At 41.3% G+C, this 17292-nt stretch overlaps 1 protein-coding gene across 28 annotated transcripts in view; it reads right to left on the bottom strand.

Annotated features, from left to right (window-relative positions):
- The window catches only part of SORBS1 (sorbin and SH3 domain containing 1), a 160178-nt gene that overhangs the window by 98579 nt on the left and 44307 nt on the right, over nucleotides 1–17292 (bottom strand). For all 28 annotated transcript variants that reach the window (XM_058188979.1, XM_058188971.1, XM_058188960.1 and 25 more), the window contains exons 2-3: nucleotides 13966–14022; nucleotides 2667–2726 (exon numbers count right to left, since the gene is read on the bottom strand). In XM_058188979.1, the coding sequence (XP_058044962.1) occupies nucleotides 2667–2726; nucleotides 13966–13975 (70 nt within the window). In that variant the 5' untranslated portion in view covers nucleotides 13976–14022. The remainder of the gene's footprint in view (nucleotides 1–2666; nucleotides 2727–13965; nucleotides 14023–17292) is intronic.

Genomic DNA, 17292 nt, shown 5'->3' with positions numbered 1-17292 from the left:
GAATAGAATAGAATAGAATAGAATAGAATAGAATAGAATAGAATAGAATTTTTTATTGGCCAAGTGTGATTGGACACACAAGGAATTTGTCTTGGTGCATATGCTCTCAGTGTACATAAAAGAAAAGATACATTCATCAAGAATCATAAGGTACAACACTTCAAGAATCAAATTTCCAATATAAATCAAAATATTGAAACTAAGAAAGTGGGGAGTAAAACAAGAATGCTTAGAAATTAAATACTTGCACTGCATTTTAGAACAATTAATATGAGTCATGATTGTAATTCTTCCCATTCTTCAACCTCTCTGTAATGAACAAATGAACTTCTTAAATGGATGAATACAATAGTGCTTCCCTTATCAAGGTAGTAAACCTGCACCTTTATTTTAGCACTTCAGCACAAAAATGAACTTATCAACTTGTGTTTAAGATCTGAACTTTTTGGGTTCAAGTTGCCCCATCTTGAATGTTGTTCTAAGTTCATCAACAGTACTCTATTAAGTGTGGAACACTTCCAGAATTGTTAAAACAGGATTGGAACACTTTCAGAAATACTGCAATCATTTCAAATTTAAACCAACTATTATAATCTTAAAACAAGGCATTTTAAGCTTGAAAAAATATGAAATTCAAAACCTTTGAATATTTCCCCATATAATATTTATTTCTAGTCTCTTTGTCAATTTTTTTAATTATGCTTACTTATTGCCATAGGTCCAATGCATTTTTAACTACTTAACTCTTCTATAGCTCAAGCCAAACCAGAGTTAAAATGTGGATAAAATTGAATCCATTCAATTCCTTATGGATCTTCAATTTTACCCCATGGGATCCACCTGAAACTACCATCAAATCATAAATCTCATCCACCTAATATGCACTGAACTATTACTTGTGATTCCCACAGAATTTTGCACCACCATACTACAGGCAGGGGTGGGCTTCAAACATTTTAGCAAGGGGTTCTCTGCCTGGTTGCTGGGTGGGTATGGCCATGGTGGGCGTGGCCTAGTCAGCCTCCTGCACCATAGTGTGGGGGAGGCGTTTTTGCCCTCCCCAGGCTCTGGAGCCTTTCTCAAGCCTCCAGGAGAGTAAAAACGGCCTCCCCAGGCTCCAGAGGCCCTCTAGAGGCCGGAAACATAGGCCCATTTTTCGCCCTCCCTGAGCCTCCATGCACACCCTGCACTTACCTGTATCCAAAACGGGCCGCGTGGTGTCTCCTGGGAGGGGAGGGGAGGGGTGGACAAGGCCAGGCAGGAGTGGGATTTGGGGGTTCTCCGAACTGCACAGAATTTTAGCTAGAGGTCCTCCCGAACCCCTGCGAACCCCCAGCAGCCCACCCCTGACTACAGGACTGTGGTACTGTGGCACAAATATTCACAGATTTTCATAGTTTTCGCATGGAATTCATCTTCAAATGCTATCAAATTAAACATCTCATATCCCTTTTGGTTTCCCACCCTTCTAGGCAGTCAGTCATTGTATTAAACTTTACACACAGTAAAGGTCCAAATAAAAAAAAAACCCATCTGGGTAGAATAGATAAACAGATAAAGTTTAAAGTTCTTGACTAATAAAAGCAGGCCTGTTTCATCCCAAGCATCAAAGTTTCCAGCAGAGAAGAACTTCTGACAAGCTGCCAGACCTCCCCAAGAAGAGGTAGACGAGCATGATCCAGATGAATCACTAGATTTTACACATACCTAATTGCTAGACAATGAGCTAAAAATAAAATAAGGTAATTCTAACAGTGCCAATATCTATTTTCCCCACTGGTTGATTTTCCCTTTTCCCACATGCAGTTCTAGATGCATGTGAGAAACTATACTGCAAGAACGGCAACTATACTGCAATTCTTCCTCTAGATAGCCTTTTAACTGATGAATTTTCTGTTCAGTTTTGCTTTGATCTGCCTATCTGTTTATTTATGGTATCTGACTATTCTTTACAGAGCTGCCCATCAGTGACTCTGGGCAGTTTGATTCCATACAAGCAGGAAAACTGCTCCATCTAGCAATGGCAAACTGTATGTTGAATTTGATGTGACAGCTAGATGACTTTGGCTGATCTTGAAAAGCTAAGCAAGGATGGACCAGAGGTGGGTTTCTGCAGGTTCTGACCAGTTCTGGAGAACCGGTAGCGGTAAATTTTGAGTAGTTCGGAGAATAAATACCACCTCTGACTGACCCCGGCCCCATCTATTCTCTGCCTCCCGAATCCCAGATGATCGGGAGGAAATGGGGATTTTGCAATAACCTTCCCCTGGACTGGGGATGGAATGGAGATTTTACAGTATCCTTCCCCTGCCACACCCACCAAGCCACACCCACCAAGCCACGCCCACAGAACCGGTAGTAAAAAAAAATTGAAACCCACCATTGGGTTGGACCTATCAGAACTCAGAGCTGAGAAGAAGACTGGGAAGACTGGGACATGGGACAATCACACAAGTTGCCATAAAAACTTCACAGATATGTCAGAAATGATGGATGAGTTGAAGAACACTTCGCCTGTGCTCATTTTGTTTTCTTAACTTTGAGGAATTAGTATTCAGCTTTTCCTGGGAGTTTAATTATGGATATATAAATGCTGTGCATATAACTATACCAAAAAGCCCTGTGGCATTAAGTACTGAAAATATCTTTGTTTTGATTCCACAAACCTTTCTCATGTTGGTTTATATTCAGTGCTAGTCCATTCACAACATCAGCTTCTTCGGTTTCTGTAAAATTTGGCAGATATGATCAGTATAATATTCTTACAATATGGTTACATTGGATTAGTAAAACAGCTAAACAACTGTACGCACTGCAGGAAAAGAAACCAGCAAAAATGTCAAAGAACTGTTGTGTCTCGTCCGATCTCACCACAGCCGGGGCCTTCTTATCTGCTTCCGAACACAGAGGAATGTCCTAGTATGCCTCCCGGCCCCAGCCCTGGCTCCATGCCCAGACAGGCTGAAGAGGAGGAAGTATCTCCAGCCCCCAGCTCTGGCTCCATGACCAGGCAAACGGAGCAACTAGACCCCTCCCACTCCTCCACAGCATGTGAGCCTGAGGGAGGTCAATTGCCAACAGCTGCAGACTGGAGTGACCCTCGCGTCAGAAGACTTGATAGACGGAGGCAACAGAAGGAAGGGAGGGACAGGCCTGGATAAGTGCTGAGTCATGGAGCCACACCCCATGGCCTATATAAAGGACCTGCTTTCTGGCATTCTCTGAGTCAGGCAAAGTCTAAACATATCTTGCTGAAGTCACTTTCTGGTCTCCTGCCTGCCCTGAGGACTTTGCTAGGACTTTGGCAGAGCTGCAGAGGCACGCCTGATTCAGATTTCCCTGACCCGGCCGTCAGCGGAGGAGTGGGACACGACAAGAACAAACCAGAATAAGAGAAGTTTATGTAGCTGTCATTCTAGAGCAGGGATCTCCAATCTTGGCAACTTTAAGCCTGGCGGATTTCAACTCCCAGAAATCTCCAGCCATCAAAGCAAAGCTGGCTGGAGATTTCTGGGAGTTGAAATCCGCCAGGCTTAAAGTTGCCAAGGTTGGAGACCCCTGCTCTAGAGAGAGGGGTAATTCTAAATTAAGTGTCATGTTCCTGCTTAATATTTATACATACCATATAACAGAATAGAATAACAAGAGTTAGAAAGGACCTTGCAGGAAACCCTACTGAAACCCTAAAGAATTTATGAACTGCTGGTGTTAAACCTTTTTATTATTCACGAAAAAGCTACAGCAAAAGTTAAAATCTGGCCCAAAAATTGGCAGGAAAAACCTGTCAGAGAAAAAGGAAGCAAACAACAAATTGTGATCCAGTCCACCAAATGTCAAGTCCATTTAACAAGTGCGTACACAGATAACTTCAGTATAACAACATTGTTTCTCAAAATAAGGAAGTCTTGGGACATTCCATAATACAAAAGCAAACCTACATGAGGATTTGGTGACAATTTGTTCACAGATGTAACACTGAGCCTCAAGCTGGCTGCTCATGAGTGTGGAACAGAGTTTCTAAGAAAAAGGAAAGGTTGCAATCCCCTGGGAAGAGACTTGAAAGGAAAAAATTATCATTTGTCCACCTGGATCCATCTCCAAAACTCTTTTCTCTCAGATAACCTGGCTTTTGGGATCCTAGGTTGACCAATACCAACACCTGGGCTTCCTGGTGCTGAATCAGATTTTCTTTTTCTTGTTACTGCATCGTGGTTGACTCAAGACTTCTGATAGCACTGGGGATCAGGCTGCCATTAAAGGCAAGGTGCCCATTTTCTGTATGTATGGGACAACGGTGAAATGCACTTACCTTCGCTACTGATTCAGGAATGTGAGCGCACACACGGCCCTTCTACGCATGCACCAGGGGACAAAACCGGACATAATGACATCCCAGTGGGTGGGCGAAGCCTCCTGCCACCGGCGCTACTGGTTTGAGCGAACCAGATAGATCCAGCTGGATTTCACCGCTGGTATGGGAGAGTATATGCACATGACAGCAGACAGTTCTGAAAGTGTGGGCAACTATTTCAAGTGCAGCTGATTTGGAAGAACATATCGCAGGATGAAAAGAACAGGAAACACTCTGGGAGTAATTCTTAAGATTACTAGTAGAAATGGAGCAGAGTGGATAAAAGGTGAGAAGTCTCACCTTTTATCAATTTTCAGCCTGATAGAAGAAATGATGATGACAGGAAAATGACTTCTCTATTTTACAATGCATGTCAGCTGGAGTTGCTGGTAAAATAGCTTCTCATCTAAGTCTTAATCTATCTATCTATCTGTCTGTGTGTGTGTGTGTGTGTGTGTGTGTGTGTGTGTGTATGTGTATGTATGTGTGTTCCAGCATAACTCTGGAACACCTCGAGCAATTTCAACCAAACTTGGTACACAGATGACTTACTCTCTGGAAAGAAATACTGTGGGGGTAAGACACCCCTAACATCCCTCGGGGGGGAGGGGTGTTCTGTTAAGATACAGCCTGTTGTGCCTTAAAATGGCTTCTACTGCACTGTCTTCAAATGGCTTCTACTGTACAGCACAGGAGTTACCATGGTAATGGCTGCACAGTACTCCACATGGGGCTCCCTCCAGTAAAGGGGAAAATCCAACATTAGAAATTACGTTTGGTCTGGATATTTTCAACAAGTCTTTGATGATTAATAAAACATTACAACTTGGCCTGCCTGCACCGCTACGAGACCGACATGACGTACATTCATGTAATCATGCAGATTACATACAAGAAAAGAATACAACGTCAAACAGCTTAGTGCATATATAGGGGACAAGAAGCCACTTCTAAATCAAAATCAGACAAAAAGAATACTAAATGATCATGGATCCGCTAGCAAAACAACAACGTGGTATCATTTTACTTGACACTTCTTGGTCACAGCGAAAACATTTTTAACTAATTTAATTCTCGCCGATATCAGGGTGAAGTTGCTCTTCCTGTCTAATACAGGATTGGGATACTAAATACCCGGGCAATGCCAGGTTAAAGCTAGTCCTGAATAAAAATGCTAACTTGGCATGGAACATAGAGGCCTGAAGAGGGAACTAGAGAGAGTTAAATGTCTCTCATTTCTGTCTGTCTGACAGGTTTCTCTGTGGTTCAACAGGGAAGTGGAGGAAGGGCCTCAATGCGCCATCCAAAATTCTGCCAGTGCGGAATTTCAGTCTTCAGTCCTATTGCTATGGCTGGGAGATCAAGATGAAGCAAAATGCTGTGGCTCACAATACTCCCTTGCTCTCTAGCAATGGCCCTTGTGAAGCTGTCTATCTGGAGTGATCTCGAGAGGTAACTGTGGTGTGACCGAGCCTCTTGTCCTGGGGAAGTTCAATGATCATGCTAAGAATGCCCGATCAAGAGAAGCTCGGCAGCTTGTATCCACCATGCAACTATGGCCATATCTGAATTAGTATCTGACCCTATGCATGGAAAGGTCAGTAAGGCCTGAACCAAAATACCCTTAGGTTAGCATGAAACAAGATCTGTAGATATTCTCACTCAGTTTGTGAGGCCAGGCAGAAGATCATCAGGCTGCTTATAGTGTGCTATCAAGTTCATGAAAAGCTACATGGGGTTGAGAAAGGCAGAATGGGGAAAGCCCCGCCTCTTTTGGGCGCATGTCGATACCACATGATCTGAATGCAGAACTCCCAAGTATGGGCTAATCAGTGAAAACTACAATTACTTCTTGTAGTCCTGAGAAAAGGTTTCTGATAATGCAGTCCAGAGCTGCACAGGCTTTCTTAGCTACTGCATATAACTTGCTAATTTTCAGCTGGCATTCCATTAGGATCCCTCACATGTCTTCTCATCTTGTGCATTTGAATTCTGTTATTTATTTTATTTATTTATTATTTAAATTTCTATACCGCCCTTCTCCCGAAGGACTCAGGGCGGTTATACAGGACAGCTCCTAATGCAAGGTGTAAAATGCTTCATATGGGGCATGTGACAAGGGAAAAGGCCTTCTCAGTAGCCACACTTGTGCTCTGGAAATCTCTACCTTGGGAAGGGAGATTAGCAGGTACCTAAACAGAAGAACAGACTTGAAAGGCACTTTGGAGGTCTTCTAGTCCAACCCCTGCTTAGGCAGGACACCCTATACCCGTGATGGCGAACCTTTGACGTTCCCGCGTGCCGGAAGTGGCGCACAAAACCATCCCGCAGCCCCGCTGGCCTTCACGCATGCAGGAGTGCCGATACCTGGAAGAGGGGCAGTCCATCGCGCATGCACGAGCCAGCACCCAAACACCTGGATACCAGCATGGAAGTGCGCCCGACACACAGCTGGCCATCTTGCATCGCACAACATCAACCCAAAAGGTCGGATGCCAGCCTGCGCATGTGTGCCGGAACGCCCCTCTCCCGGGTTCCGCCGCTCCCATGCGCGCGATGGCCAGCTGACCGACGCTGTGTGATCACAGGAACGTGGAAGAGGAGCCAGTGAGGCCGTGCATTCTTCACAGGATGGTTTCACATGCCGCTTCTGGCACGCGTGCCATAGGTTCGCCTACACTGTCCTATACCATTTCAAACAAATGGTTGTCCAACCTCTTCTTAAAAACTTCCAATGTTGGAGCATTCACAACTTCTTCAGGCAAGTTGTTCCACTTATTAATTGTTCTGACTGTCAGGAAATTTCTTAGTTCTAAGTTGCTTCTCTCCTTGATGAGTTTCTATCCATTGCTTCTTGTCCTGCCCTCAGGTTTTGGAGAATAGCTTGATTCCCTCTTCTTTGTGGCAGCCCATGAGATTTTGGAACATTGCTATCATATCTTCCCGAGTCCTTCTTTTGATTAAACTAGACATATCCAATTCCTGCTACTTTTCTTCTTATGTTTTAGCCTCCAGCCCCCTAATCAACTTCGTTGCACTTCTCTGCACTATTCCCAAAGTCTTAACATCTTTTTTATATTACATATTTTTATATTATATTTATATTGTGGCAATCAAAAGTGAATGCAATATTTCAAGTGTGTTCTTACCAAGGCATTTATAAATTGGTAGTAACACTTCATGTGATCTTGATTTTAATGCAGCCTAGGACTGCATTGGCTTTTTTGGCAGCTGCAGCACACTGCTGGCTCATACTCCAAGATTCCTCTCGTAGTTACTACTATTGAGCCAAGTACCATCTAATCTATACCTGTACATCTGATTTTTCTAGCTTAAATGTAGAAACTTACTTTTCTCACCACTGAATTTCGTTTTTGTTCGATAATGCCCAGTGGTCAAGTCTGTCTAGATCCTTCTGTATCTTAAGCCGATCTTCTGAAATGTTGACTATTCCTACCAGCTTGGTGGTGTTACAGGTGTTATGTCGGCCTTGTATGCAGCTTTATTCTTCTCTAGCATTCATCTCCATTGTTTTGCGATGCATTTCCTGCTTCTCTAGGATGTACCTCTATCTGTTCTTGTTATATGTACACTTCTACAATGTTGTTTGTTGTTAGTATGAAAAGGGGAAAGATGTTACAGGTGTTATGCTAACCTTGTATCTGGCTCATACTGGCTGGCTCATACTCCAAGATTCCTCTCGTAGTTACTACTATTGAGCCAAGTACCATCTATTCTATACCTGTACATCTGATTTTTCTAGCTTAAATGTAGAAACTTACTTTTCTCACCACTGAATTTCGTTTTTGTTCGATAATGCCCAGTGGTCAAGTCTGTCTAGATCCTTCTGTATCTTAAGCCAATCTTCTGAAATGTTGACTATTCCTACCAGCTTGGTGGTGTTACAGGTGTTATGTCGGCTTTATTCTTCTCTAGCATTCATGTTTTGTAATGCATTTCCTGCCTCTCTAGGATGTACCTCTATCTGCTCCTACGAGGCACTTTCTGTTCCGTGTGTGTTTGTGTGTGTGTGTGTGTGTGTGTGTGTATTCTCAATGATGGCTTGTATAGCATTTTTAACTGCATTTTTATTAAATGACATGAAACAGGTGTTTCTGCAAATTTGATGAGTTCCCCATCTATCCCCTCACTGATGTATATAGTGATGCAGACAGGTAGCCCTCATTCAGTGATCACTTATTCAGTAATCATTCAAAGTTCCAAGGAAATTTATGATCAGTCCTCACAGTTGCAACCATTACAGTATCCCTGCAGTCAGGGGTAAAATGCTCCCAGTTCGGTCTGGTTCGCCCGAACCGGTAGTAAAAAAGGCTACTGGTTCACTGCACCAGTAGTAAAAAATGTAAAAAAAAAAAAAAGTTCCAACGATCAGGTGAGCAACATCCAACCGTCGAAACTTTTTTAGCATTTTTTTTACTACCAGTTCTCCAAAACCGATAGTTAAAAATGCTTTTAAAAAGTTTTTGGTAAAAAAATGCTTTTAAAAGGTTAAAAAAAAGGCTCTGACAATCACAGCTGAGCAGCCTGATTGCCAAAGCCTCTTTTTTTTTTACTTTTAAAAGCATTTTTTTACAACTTATTCAGCCGTATAGGTTGTAAAAAAATGCTTTTAAACATTAAAAAAAAGATTGCGTGCCACAGCTGATCACACACTACCACCACTCCATTGTGCTGTTCTACTTACCCCATGCCTTCTTTTGGTGTGCACTGTGTGTGCACACGCACCTTGCAGTTGGTGTGTGGTGGGCACTGTGCATGTGTGTGCACAGCGCGCAGCCAGTGAACTGGTAGTAAACTGGTTCAGATTTCACCACTGCCTGCAGTCCCTTGCAACTCAGGCATTTGGCGACTAGCTCACAGTTACAATGGTTGCAGCGAACTGCAGTCATTTGCAACCTTCACTGCTAGTTTTTGACAAGCTAACTCAATGGGGAACTTGGGGAAGGAGTTGCAAATAGCAACTACATGAACAAGGAACCCACACAGGTATCATTACAGGTATTAAATGAAGAAGGGAGGAATTATACTTGGTTTCAATATGGGCAACTAAGTGCTAGATGGAAAGAAGATCAAAAAATTGGTATAAGGGAGGAAAATTTAATAAAGCAAATTAGAAATCAGACCCAGGAGCATATAAAGAGATTGTATAATGTGTTGCTTGAAATAGATTCGGAAAAGGATTTGGTAAAGGACTATATGATAAAATGGGCACAGAATATTCAGGAACCAATAATGTTGGAAACATGGGAGAAAATCTGGGTTAGAAAGGGCCGTGGTGGCTCAGGCTATAAGATAGCCTGTTATTAAAACACAGCAGCCTGCAATTATTGCAGGCTCGAGTCCCACCAGGCCCAAGGTTGACTCAGCCTTCCATCCTTTATAAGGTAGGTAAAATGAGGACCCAGATTGTTGGGGGGGGCAATAAGTTGACTTTGTAAATATACAAATAGAATGAGACTATTGCCTTACACACTGTAAGCCGCCCTGAGTCTTCGGAGAAAGGCGGGATATAAATGTAAATTTTAAAAAAATGTTAAGTTTACACAAGCACAGAATTTAAGGGAAAATTTTTATAAGATGTTTTATAGATGGCACTTAGATCCTAAAAAATTATCATGTATGTATCCTGATATCCAAGCGAAATGTTGGAGATGTGACTGTGATGACGCTACATATTTTCATATTTGGTGGACTTGTAAGAAAATTAAGGCCTTTTGGATAAGAATATGGTGGATTATTCAAAATGTCCTGAAGAAGAAGATAAAGTTCCTGCCGCAATTTTTCCTTTTGGGAATTATAACGGATTGTACAGTGACTGAGACTAAATTGATTTTGAACTTAATAACAGCAGCAAGGCTGTTGATTGGACAATATTGGAAGAAAAAAGAGTTACCTACAATAGAAGAATGGATATTGAAAGTTACTAACTTGGCTGAGATGGCTAAAATCTCAGCTTTTTTGAAAGACAATACGCAGGAAAGATATTTAATTGAATGGAAAAAATGGATTGATTATTTACAAAACAGATATCAGATTAAGAAATATCAGATTGCCTTTGAATAATTAGGAAGTATTATTTTATATAATGGGGGGTTAGGAAATGAAAAGATTTGGATGAGGTTAATTGGATTAGAAGGGAAAATTTTACTCTATGTTTGGTTTATGTATAAACCTTGTGATTGACCCGGGAAGCCGAGGGGGGGAAGGAGGGGAAGGGGTTTTGGGAGGGGAGGGGGGGAAAAGGGGGAAAAATGTTTTTGCTTGTTAAAACTTTTTCAATAAAAAAAAAAGAAAAGAAAAGTATGTATTTAATATTGCATGTCTTAACAGCAGCAAGGATTATATTTGCACAATATTGGAAAAATGAAGAAACACCCTGAGACGAAAAGATAATTAAGATACTAGACTGTGTAGAAATGGACAGACTGACATTGAAGATTAAACAGAAAGAAAACACAGAACATTATCAAACATGGAACTTATTCTACCAGTGCTTGGGAAAAAAAGGGTGGAATCTGTACTGCTAAACAAATAAAATAACTCAGACAACACATGTTTGATAAGCACTAACAAAATGTAAGCAATAGAAAATTAATAAAACTTTATTTTTAAAAATGGAAAAAAAGAAAAAAAAAAGGAACCCACACAGGATTCACTTAGCAATGGCAACTGGAACTACCACAACTACTATGGTAAGTCAGTGTGGTCACATGACAACATGCTTCACAACTGTGTTTCTTAGCGACTGAGTTGCCAGTCCCAATTAAGAAAGGATTATCTGTATTCTACCAATGGGTTAAGACTTCCAACTTTTCTTGTTTAGGACAGTGCTATTTGACTTTGTAATTTTTATTATGTATCTCTGCAAATAGATAATAATAATAATAATAATAATAATAATAATAATAATAATAATAATAATAATAATAATAATAATAATAATAATAATAATAACAACAGAGTTGGAAGGGACCTTGGAGGCCTTCTAGTCCAACCCCTTGCCCAGGCAGGAAACCCTACATCATCTCAGACAGATGGTTATCCAACATTTTCTTAAAGATTTCCAGTGTTGGAGCATTCACAACTTCTGCAGGCAAGTCGTTCCACTGATTAATTGTTCTAACTGTCAAGAAATTTCTCCTTAGTTCTAAGTTGCTTCTTTCCTTGATCAGTTTCCACCCATTGCTTCTTGTTCTACCCTCAGGTGCTTTGGAGAACAGCCCGACTCCCTCTTCTTTGTGGCAACCCCTGAGATATTGGAACACTGCTATCATGTCTCCCCTAGTCCTTCTTTTCATTAAACTAGACATACCCAGTTCCTGCAACCGTTCTTCATATGTTTTAGCCTCCAGTCCCCTAATCATCTTTGTTGCTCTTCTCTGCACTCTTTCTAGAGTCTCAGCATCTTTTTTACATCGTGGCGACCAAAACTGAATGCAGTAGATATTCTAGCCGTTATACACATTACTCAGATGAATCTACTGTACAAAATGTTCATTAAACAAAACAATTTTTAAAGAATTTTCAGACATCGTTCTTCCATTGTTCTCTTTAACAGAACAATAGTTTGTCATTTATTATATTTTCAAGACTATGCTGTTTAACCATATTTCTCAGTTCATTTGCATTAAAATGCACTAAAAATCAAACTCCTGCAAGGAGTTCAAACAATAACAATGGTTTTCAGCAAACAAATTGTTCTATCAGAAAAGAAATTCTAAGTAAGGATAAGTTTGACCCTTCTTACCAAGAAGGGAAACGGGTAGTGAAGTTACCGTAACAGCCCCGTTCCACTAATGAGCTAAATATTTACCACAGTGTGCATAATAATTAACAGATCTTTCATCTTTAGTGTTGTTCAGTTGGGAACTAGCAATTTCTAATGTTCTCTTGCATGCTGACAGCTTGATTTCTCTCCCTAATACTGTATGCCCTTTATTAAACCTGCTAATGGAGCACCTAACTGTAACTACATTTGTTGAATGTTTTTAGCACTACCTTTATTTTTGGTTCCATAGCAACATTAACTCACAATACCTCAAAGCAATAAAGGGGCTGAATGACTTTCTATGGTGTACACATTTGTAAAAATGCTGGCTGGGCAAATCTGTTGTCCTGGACAAACCCACTGAGGACCTTAATAGCTGCCGGGTCCACCTGGAAGAGTGGAGAAAAAGGAGAAGAGATGCTGAGTCTCTCTCTTTCCCCCCAGCACATTTCTTTATACTATTTTTAAAATCAGACTTTCCACGGCATTGGAAACAGTTGCTTTAGGAAGCCAATGGGATGCCTCGTTTTTATCCTGGGTCCCCAGCTCTGAGGTTATAAGCAGTGGTGGACTGCTACCAGTTCGGTTCGAGCAAACTGGAAGTTGCGACCGGCGCAATCCCGTCCTATATTGCTGTGTTTTCTGCCGCCGCACGCACGTGTGGATGGTGCGTGCGAGCGAGCGAATTGCTGTGTTTTTTTGCCGCCGCACACATGCATGCGCTCACATTTCCAGTGCTGGGCGAACCAGTTGTTACAGTATGTGACGCCTATCTCTGATTATAAGCCTGAGACTAGGGATTGGAGAGTCAGCCAGAAGACTTACCATAGATCTGCAACGGGCTTCTGAACTGTGCCTTAAGGCTGAACTTGTGGTCTATTATTATTATTTTTATTTTATTATTTTTCGTATTTTTATACCGCCCTATCTCCCTAGGGACTCAGGGCGGTTTACAGGCAGATAAAAAATACATATAAATACAAAATAAAACATCAATTAAAAAACTTATTCCAAATAGCCGAATAATTAAAAATAACAGTATACATAATAAAACCCATTAAAACCAGTTTAAATTTAAAATCTAAAATCTAGTCCAGTCCTGCACAGATGAATAGATGAGTTTTAAGCTCGTGGCGAAAGGTTCGGAGGTCCGGAAGTTGACGAAGTCCTGGGGGAAGTTCATTCCAGAGGGTGGGAGCCCCCACAGAGAAGGCCCTTCCCCTGGGTGTCGCCAGACGGCACTGCCTAGCCGATGGCACCCTGAGGAGTCCCTCTCTGTGAGAGCGCACGGGTCGGTGAGAGGTATTCGGTAGCAGCAGATGGTCCCGTAAATAGCCCGGCCCTATGCCATGGAGCGCTTTGAAGATCATTACCAAAACCTTGAAGCGCACCCGGAAGGCCACAGGTAGCCAGTGCAGTCTGCGCAGGAGGGGTGTCACATGGGAGCCACGAGGGGCTCCCTCTATCACCCGCGCGGGGCTCCCTCTATTACACTTTCCTATTGAAAATGATCTCTTTTTGACTATGTTACATCTGGCTGTATATCAGTGAAATACAGACTGCTGGTTTTTCCCACTTGAGGTGCAACAGAAATCTCTGGCCGAAACAGCTGTACATGGAAGCACCTTCCCCCAGCTGTGTTTTCTTACTACTGAAAATAAGAAAACCTTTATGTATTTGTCATGAACGATGTAACACACAAACAATATCTAAGGTCAGAGAGGAGAAATGTCTTCTACTAGTTGTGCAGATGAGTATACTGATTGACATGTACTTACAGCTGTTTTGCCTAGCATTTCAGAACGAAAAAGAAAGTCGAACTTACCTGATGTCATGGCACCAAAAAGGTCCTGGTTTAGGCACAGGCCAATTTGGATCCTCTCTGCAAATTTAAAAAAAAAAAAAAAGGAGAATGACATCAACTTATATTATACTTTTAAAAATAAGCTCCATATTGCTAAGTTATAAATATGCTCTAAGCTACCCTAAGGTTATCATTGTTACTTTGATAAAAATAGCTTATTAGTAAGTATCAACTTAGGCCTACTAGATAATGGAAGGATCATTCCAAAGTGCATTTATTGTATTGTACAAAGTGTACTGCACTGTAATTACAAGCAGGCTATTTACAGGCTTCTAATGGATAACATTAGGGACGCGGTAGCTTAGTGGGTAAGATGCTGAGCTTGTCGATTGAAAGGTTGGCAGTTCGGTCGTTCGAATCCCTAGTGCTGTGTAACGGGGTGAACTCCCATTACTTATCACAGGTTCTGCCAACCTAGCAGTTCGAAAGCATGTAAAAAATGCAAGTAGAAAAATAGGGACCACCTTTGGTGGGAAGGTAACAGCGTTCCCTGCGCCTTTGGCATTTTTTTTTATTTATTTGAATTTATATCCCGCCCTTCTCCGAAGATTCAGGGCAGTTTACAATGTGTTTAGTAATTTTGAGTCATGCCAGCCACATGACCACGGAGACATCTTCGGACAACGCTGGCTCTTTGGCTTTGAAACAGAGATGAGCACTGCCCCCTAGAGTCGGGAACGACTAGCACGTATGTACGAGGGGAACCTTTACCTTTACCTTTAATGGATAACATTGGATGTGAAGGAAAAAAAGATTTAGGAAGAATGCCATGCCATCCCACCTGTAACAATTACGCAATTATATGTGTAAGAGAGCTACAGGACACCTCTTATTATGTTAGTATATTGTATTATATCGTATTTATGGTACATAATAAATCAGAGGACACCTCCTCTTACAGAAACATACAGCCACTTCCAACAATCATGAATCCGCGCAACAGACGGGAAGTTGAACAACTAGCCTCATGGTGCGACCGGAACAATCTGGAACTGAACACACTCAAAACTGTAGAAATGATGGTAGACTTTAGGAGAAACCCTCCCATACTACCACCTCTTACAATACTAGACACACAGTATCAAATTTCTAGGTTCTATCAGATCTCAAAACCTAAAATGGACACCTAATATCAAAAACGTCATCAAAAAAGCACAACGAAGAATGTTCTTTCTGCACCAACTCAGGAAGCTCAAACTGCCCAAGGAGCTGCTGATACGGTTCTACAGAGGAATTATTGATTCTGTCATCTGCACCTCTATAACTGTCTGGTTTGGTTCTGCAACACAGCAAGACAGACACAGACTTCAAAGGATAATTAGAACTGCAGAAAAAACAATGGCTGCCAGCCTGCCTTCCATTGAGGACCTGTATACTCCATGAGTCAAAAAGAGGGCTGTGAAAATATTTACAGACCCCTCACATTCTGGACATAAATTATTTCAACTCCTATCCTCAAAACGACACTATAGAGCACTGCACACCAGAACTACTAGACACAAGAACAGTTTTTTCCCCAAATACCATCACTCTGCTAAACAAATAATTCCCTCAACACTGTCAAACTATTCACTAAGTCTGCACTACTATTAATCTTCTCATCGTTCCCATCACCCATCTCCTCCCACTAATGACTGTATGACTGTAACTCTGTTGCTTGCATCCTTAAGATTTATATTGATATATTGACCATCAATTGTGTTGTAAATGTTGTACCTTAATGAAGGTATCTTTTCTTTTATGTACACTGAGAGCATATGCACCAAGACAAATTCCTTGTGTGTCCAATCACACTTGGCCAATAAAAAATTCTATTCTATTCTATTCTATTCTATTCTTAAGATTTATATTGTTTCCTAGTATGATTTGATTGCGTATTTGTACCCTATGATTATCATAAAGTGTTGCACCTTATGATTCTTGATGAATATCTTTTCTTTTATGTACACTGAGAGCGTATGCACCAAGACAAATTCCCTGTGTGTCCAATCACACTTGAACAATAAAGAATTCTATTCTATTCTATTCTATTCTATTCTATTCTATTCTATTCTATTCTATTCTATTCTATTCTATTCTATTCTATTCTATTCTATTCTATTCTGAAGCACAGGATTCTAAGAAGCAGACATTCTGCCTCAGGAGGCAAAAGAAATACCTAACAGGACCACAAGCTCTTAAAAAAAAAACCCACCAAGCAGCCCATTTAAGAAAACGAGGAAGATGATCAAAGCTTCACCCTGTGGCCGCTATAAATAGCTAGCCACCTCCTGCAAAGATCAGGAATTTAGCAAGCCTCCCACCCTCGACATATGTTCACAGCGTCTCTCCCTCGCCCTCTACTGAAGCAAGCAGGGACACAATTTATGAGAGGAAAGGAAGGAAAGCTTTATAGCAAAGTCCCTGTTAGCATTAGGATACTCCATTTTTCAATTGGGAAGTTGAGTACTTGGATAACTTGCAGGTTTCTGCTCACTGCACCTTGATAAATACCATATGCAACATTTATTTCCAGGTGAGCAGGCATGTAAGTGTGCACATTTGAGGGAGGGGCAAGAGAGGAAAGGAGCAAGCCATCTTTTCAGAAACCGGAGGGGTCTGGAAGATGACTTTTTTAGGGGGAGCATAAGAAGAGGGAGCAGCTATTTAATTTTATTATTAACTGACCGTGCAAGAACTGAATTACAGGATACACTTTCTCCTGCATTTGCCCTGAAGTGTTTGCTTTATTGCGAATGCTTGCATTATGCTGTTGGAAGAAATATCCTTCTGGGTTCAGTTCCAAGTGGGGAAAAAGACACTGGATTCATGGAAGTTGCTTGGGAAAAAGGTTTATTGATGAACAGGATCACATGCCTTGGATATCTTGGGCAGAAAAAAAAGGGAAGAGATGCGGAGAGTCCCTGGGTTTTATACCCTCTCTGGCTTTGAACTTCCTGGGGCACAGGAAGAGTATCCTGATTGGTTGCTGTCAGAGGTCATGGCTCGCTTTGTAGGTTGTCTACGTGCTAAGTTTGGTTGAGTCTTGTTGGGTGATGCAATGAAAGGCAATTAAATGGCTCTCCATGAAGGAGGTAGATCTTTGTTATGTAGAATGGACTGGCTCAGGCCTTAATGGGCCATTAATAAAGGTGGGGAGGGGGCTGTTTCTGCCTCCCTTTTAGGGGAAATATTCTGCCCTTTTAATATTTCCTAAATTATTTCATTTTCCTAGGACAGGTGCTAACTTCCTACAATGCTAAGCAATAGAGCTGCTCAAAACTGATGGTTTCTGCTCAAAAGTCCCAG

Source organism: Ahaetulla prasina, chromosome 6 (assembly GCF_028640845.1).
Source record: "Ahaetulla prasina isolate Xishuangbanna chromosome 6, ASM2864084v1, whole genome shotgun sequence".
Classification (NCBI taxonomy): Eukaryota; Metazoa; Chordata; class Lepidosauria; order Squamata; family Colubridae; genus Ahaetulla; species Ahaetulla prasina.
The sequence above is the reverse complement of the archived record's forward strand: the minus strand, read 5'-3'. Positions and strand labels throughout refer to the sequence as shown.